This window comes from Cupressus sempervirens, chromosome 9, assembly GCF_028749045.1.
Source record: "Cupressus sempervirens isolate cs-2001-9-10 chromosome 9, ASM2874904v1, whole genome shotgun sequence".
Taxonomy (NCBI): Eukaryota; Viridiplantae; Streptophyta; class Pinopsida; order Cupressales; family Cupressaceae; genus Cupressus; species Cupressus sempervirens.
The window spans coordinates 37,753,154-37,759,392 of record NC_143126.1 but is presented as its reverse complement, the minus strand read 5'-3'; the positions used below and the strand labels follow the sequence as shown (position 1 = coordinate 37,759,392).

The window sequence follows — 6,239 nt, the reverse complement described above, 5'->3', positions numbered from 1 at the left end:
TTTCTACTCCCAAGTTCCTTCCAAGATGAGCTAGTTTCTCCAGTCCTTATATCTTCTATCTCTTTACCTTTCTCTATTCTCTATTTCAAAAATCTCTCTAGACCTCCTTCTTCTCCTTTCATTTTCTTCCTCAAAATCAACTAAATCAATTTCCTTACTCTTTTCAACTTTTTTTTCCCCAAGTCTCATTGTTTATAAGGTTTCGTAGGGGTGTGTATAACAAAGAGCTTTTCTAGAGTGGTGGCTACAGAGAAACCCCTGCTACTTTTAGGTGGAAAAGGTATGCCCTAGTTAATAATAGAAAAATGGGGAGGGGCAAGGGAAAGGAGAAAATTATAGAGATAAAGGACTAGATTTTGGTCTAGGATGGTGTAACTCTTGTCCTTTTTTGTATCCCTATCATCTAAAACAATGGCCTTGCGATCATGCAAAATAAAGAAAGGAATAGAAATTTCATCATGATGAATAAAGTGATTAAGAAAAGGGACATGATAAAAATAGAAAAAATCAAATCTACCCTAAAGAGTTAGGTATTTCATTATGACAAAGTATACCTCATTCCATAGGGGAGGAAGAATTTCTCTAATAAAGCCACCATAGAATCTCACAGGTTTTTCATTCTTCGAGTAAAAAACCAATTCATACTCATCTCATTTGTGACCTTAGTAACTTTCTGCCATTTTCATCCATCCATGGAGAGACCCGTCCCCATGGCGATGATTTCTTCATTAACATGGAGATAAATTATGTTAATGGTAACTCTCCTATTTATTGTCATACCAAACCATGGCCTCCATGAAAGGAATTGGAATGCCTTCACTTAAAAGCCATCTAAGTAAAAAGTTTCCCAGAATAATCCTCAATTCTTAAGGGCTCTATATGAACCATTTTCCCCCATTTATGAGCCCTCTCAGAATTCTATGATACCTCCAGCGTAGATTGTTAAGATTGGCAAACCCTTGAAATTTTCTCAACAACCTTAAAATAAATATAAACTCAAATTTCTTCTGAGGAGAATTTGAAGTCTAGTTGTAATAATAATTACAAGGTATGTCTTGAAAAATCCTATCCCTTTGATAGTCGAGTTACATGTGTACCTTCATCCTTGCCTTTACTAAATGGTCATCGAAGCCATCAAACATAGTACTTCCAAAGACACTTTGAACATTTCATTATAATGCAATAAATATCCACTTTTAAAAAAAAAATTGATATAATCTTGATCTCTTAGTATACATCCACCCTTCCTCAAAATCACCCCATCATACTCTTTTAGATGGCCAATATTTGTAATTAATAAAAAGTCTTTGCCAGCCCAAAAGAAACCTTAAATTACATTTTACATTGGACAACTATTCATAAATCATGCTATGAAAGGCGCATTTGAGCGAGGTTCAACCCTTTGTTAAATTTCTTTAAAAAGGTATATCCGTTTATTTCATTAGAAAGAATACATGTATTCTAGAAGTGAAAGGTCGGTTGAATAGGTAAAGGTCCCGAAGTCTGACAGATATGCGTCAAAACGCAGCCGCCAACGTTAAAAAGGAGATATTTTTCACGAGGACCACGTGGAAGCTTTACATTCCAAGCCCAATAATATCTCCACAACTGAGGAGTTTGATTGGCGATATGTAACATCGAAGTGTTCTCCTGCATGTAAATATCACGTTTGTTCTGTTCTTCTTTTTTGACTACCAATGTGAAATCGCCGCCACCCAAGATTTCCAACTCAATTCGGATATCAACGAAGGGAACAATCGAGTAAGCGCAGGAAAAAATCGAGTGAACGCATTCCACCTGTTTATTTTTTTGATGGAGGGTTCAGACCTCGCAGCAATCTGAATCTGCGAGCGACCAATCACAGAATGACATCACATAGACATTTTAGGTATCTAATACTGGCCCACTGGTACCTGAAACCTCTTTTACTTAAAACCAAAGACTGAAGAGCATCCATGCCATTAAAATCATCTGAGCCCATCTCTTATAAATTGTGTATGATGGCCTGCCCTCATCTCTTACAAATTCTATATGTTTATAAAAAATAACGCACACACTAGTAAACATTGCAAAATAAAATAAAATTGAAGAAAACATGGCGCCTTCGTCCTGCGCAGCTTGTCGATATCAGCGAAAGAAATGCTCAGATGAATGTTTGCTGGCTCCTCATTTTCCCCCGGATGATCTTCAAAGGGCGATAATCCTTCATCAGATCTACGGAATCAGTCGTGTTCTTAAATTGCTCAAAGTAATTTCTAGGTTTTTCAAACTTCAGATGGAATCCCTTTCATTAGCTTTAATTCTCTGCACTAGATCTGATTGTTACGAAACCAGAAGTACTTGAGATCTTTTCCTCCATGGTCTGTTATATTTTAGTAAAAGAGCTTTCGGAAATCAATGTCGAGGATTAATATAAAACCTCAATTTAAGACCCTTTTAACTTCAAACAATATGGTTTATTTTCTTCTCACTCGTAGTTTAGTTTCACTTACCTCTCTCTTGATGATGGTTTTAGTTGTTAAGGGTTAGGACCACCTCTAATTTTATCAAATCAAAATTTGACTGATTATTTTCTTTAATATATATCATAAATAAATTTAATAATTAGTTATTGTTTGAATAGACTCCATAAATACATTCATAGTATTTACTTCTTATTTTTGTTGTTTTGTTTTGTTTTTTCTGTATGGTGGGATGTATCTTCCTGTCTTTTTTTTCTCTGCAAAATCAGTTTGTCTAATTTTTCTTCTAGTTTTTGCTATTCATTTCTAACTTGATCTAATCTGAAAGATTAACAAAATTTGTTTTTAACTTGATCAAATTGGAAAGATTATAAAAATGTGTGTTCTAATTAGATAAAGCAAGATAAGACCAGAACCTAACATAAAAATAAGATCACCTCTTAAATCAATAAAATGTGTGTTATTCTAGAAAATCATTTAATAGTAAATTTTCAGGATTTCATTATCTTTTTTGTACATTCTATAATCAAAAGACTTGTGTTTTTCCTTTAGAATTAGGTTGACCATTCAATACTTTTAGACTAGATATCAAGCCTTAATGTGTGATGTTTAAGGCATCTATAGAATTAGTAGGACAATAATAGTAATAATTTCAATATAATATTGTTGTTCAATATTTGATCCATTTCTACATTTATTTTCTATCTAATTAAAATAATGATATTCACATGTTTTTGAATTGAACCAATGGAGTAATGATATTATTACTAGTTTGGTCCGACATTGTTATTGAAATGTCTGTAGAATCTATTTGCTAACAACCCTTAGGCCATCTGATTAATTAAAGATATTAGCTTGGTTTACATTTGAGCTCTTGGAACACTTATAATTTTTTATGTGGTATTGTTATTCGAAATAAAGATCTACTAGTAAATAAAGAAAATGGTATTAACTTGTTTTAGATTGGAATAATAAGATTATAAGATTAATTTTTTAATTTAATTATTATTTAAATATTTGATTATTTTATAGCCATCATTGGATCGTAGATTGGTTAGAATGATGAAAATGATGATATTAGTGTGGTGTTGTCATAGGATGTTAAACCTGAGGAAAGAGAAGATGCAGTAAATAGCTTGGTGTATGAGGCAACTGCCAGGGTGAAGGACCCTGTTTATGGATCTACTAGAGAAATCTATCAACTGCAGAAGCGGATTACTGACTTGGAATCCCAGTTGGAAGCCACGCAAGCAGAGTTCCTAAATATGAATATGTGTTTTACAAGTGACAAGCATGTATCCCCCCAAACTATGGGACATGTCTTAGCTTCTACATCACAACAAAGTGAATATACAATGCATGATGAGGTGGACACCCTACTATTGTGGGAGCCTCTATGGCAGCTATGAATTCAAACGAGAAGCATACTTTTGGAACTTGCTTTCAATTCTATAACATTTAGCAACTTTATTCAAGCACTTGATATGCTTCTTATAAAACCTAAAAAATAGAATTATTCTTTTTATTAAACATGTACCTTAATAAACTTGTTTTGTCTTTACTTTTATATATAAAAAGTTCCTATTTGTTTACCTTCCTTGATTGAAAGAAGGGCACTACTCAGAAGCCCGACCGTACTTTATCAGTGCACTAGCCATCATGCTTTTAGTTTTGATCTATCACCATTGCATGTGGGTCCTGTGTTATCCCTTTTTTACATTCTCTATTAATATTGATTTCACATTAAAAATACTGGAAGGCAAATGCCTAACCATGGCCATTCAAATGGATATTTGAGCATAACACAGCATGATATAAGGCATGCAGTTGGAATATAACTGTGCGACTGACTATATTGCCATTACGCCAGCACAATTAACCCTTTTGTACCGAAAGAAGATTTTGTAACTGGATAGATATGAAAATGATACAAAAAAACATTTGAATGCATTGTTGCAGTTAAAATATAAGTACATTTTTCTTATAAATATAGTTTACATACACATACGCTTCTATTTACAAAGATTGTTCTAGATTATAGGTCGATATGATTTATTATATCAAACTAGCTCCATACCTAATGTCTAACTATATCATAAGGTCTTTTTTGGTTGGGGAAGATGAATCTGTCTCATAATCAGGTTATTGGACCATTTGGTTGACACAAAAGATGAATATACAAATCCATATTCTGCTTTAGGTTACCAATTTAAAAATTGGAATTGGAATTTGAAGTCAAAATTTAATCTTATTTTATTAGTGAAACACAAGTATTAGAATGAGTAAAGTATTAATATTTAATTTAATATTAATGATTATTAATTTATTTATAATTAGAATACATTATTATTATTTTTAATTCTTGAATATTCACAGTTTTATTTTGTTAGTAAAGAATAAATAAAATGATTATTATTTTTTATTTTAATTCTAATTATTAGCAAAGAAAAGTAAAAAATGATCATACTTGCAATCATTTGTACAAAGTTATAAATTTTTCCATAGTTGGGAATTGTGATCTTATATATCTATATATTTTTGGAAAATTATATAAGACGAATTTACCGTCAAATTTTTTTCAATCTTTTTGCCTTGTCAAACTTCATAATTGTCGAACTCGAACTTGAACCTTATGACTTAGCCGTTAAATATGACAACATTAGGAAATCCACGCTCTATACCATTATGCCCCACATTCGGCGAGAAACCCTCTTATGCTGCTCATTCTTCCCATTACTGTCTATATTGTTAGATGGTCAATCCTGCATATATAAACTATGTATAGATCAAACAGATACCAACATTCAAATAACAATGTCATCAAAATATGTTCAAATTATGAATGTGATCCAAATATGTTTAAAATAGGTATGTGTTCAATAATTCAATGTTACATATGTAGCACAAGATAGAAGATAGAAAAACAATATCCATGAACTGATGAGAAAGAACAATATCCATGATCTGAATGGTGGTGTGAAAACACACTGTTAAATACAAAAACATTGAGAAATCCATGCTCTATACCCTTATGCCCCACATTTGGCGAGTAACCCTCTCATGTTGCTCAATCTTTCCATTACTGTCTATATTGTTAAATGGTCAATCTTGCATATACGAACTAAACATGTTTGAAAAATTAAAACTTAATTTTTTTTAATGGAATACACCAAGGAGTAGCATCAAAATAATTGTAAAAGATCATTAGATAGCTCATTTCTTATCAGCATGTGTGGTCTCACAATATCAAGAAATCAGGTGCAATAAAAAAATACAAAAGAAAGACACTTTGTCAATACCTTTGACAATCTTGTTAGGAAGCAGATACATAGGAAACCAAATTGTGGAAAAATGATAATAAATTTTAAAAATATCCAAGAAAATTAAGAATATACATATAACATGGGACAGAATCATGAACTGTACAATCATCTACCAGAAATCCTCAATACTTTCAATAATCTTGTCAGTGAGAACATACATAGGAAATCAAATAGGGACAAAAAGACAAGAAATAAAGACATATGCAAGCACATTAGGACTATAGATATAACATAGCAAGAAATCATAAACTATACAATCATCTACCAAATCACATTTCTATTAGCATATCCTCTCAAGTTCTACAATTGAGCATTCATCATTTTCCACTCCTCATGTATTCCACATATGTATGTTTCAATCATGTCTCTAATTAACCATGCAATGAACAACTATACCAAATGTTTATGAGATCATAAACTACATATAGATTAGTTATGTATACATCAAGTATGC

General features: G+C 31.9%; 1 protein-coding gene across 1 annotated transcript; it reads left to right on the top strand.

The window, feature by feature from the left end:
- The first annotated feature begins 2,095 nt into the window (after positions 1 to 2,095).
- On the top strand, positions 2,096 to 3,871 carry LOC149537491 (LOB domain-containing protein 11-like). The gene is made up of 2 exons (XM_089798939.1): positions 2,096 to 2,248; positions 3,560 to 3,871. Exons 1-2 carry the CDS (start codon positions 2,096 to 2,098, stop codon positions 3,869 to 3,871), a joined length of 465 nt encoding a protein of 154 aa, XP_089655065.1.
- Positions 3,872 to 6,239: the final 2,368 nt, after the last annotated feature.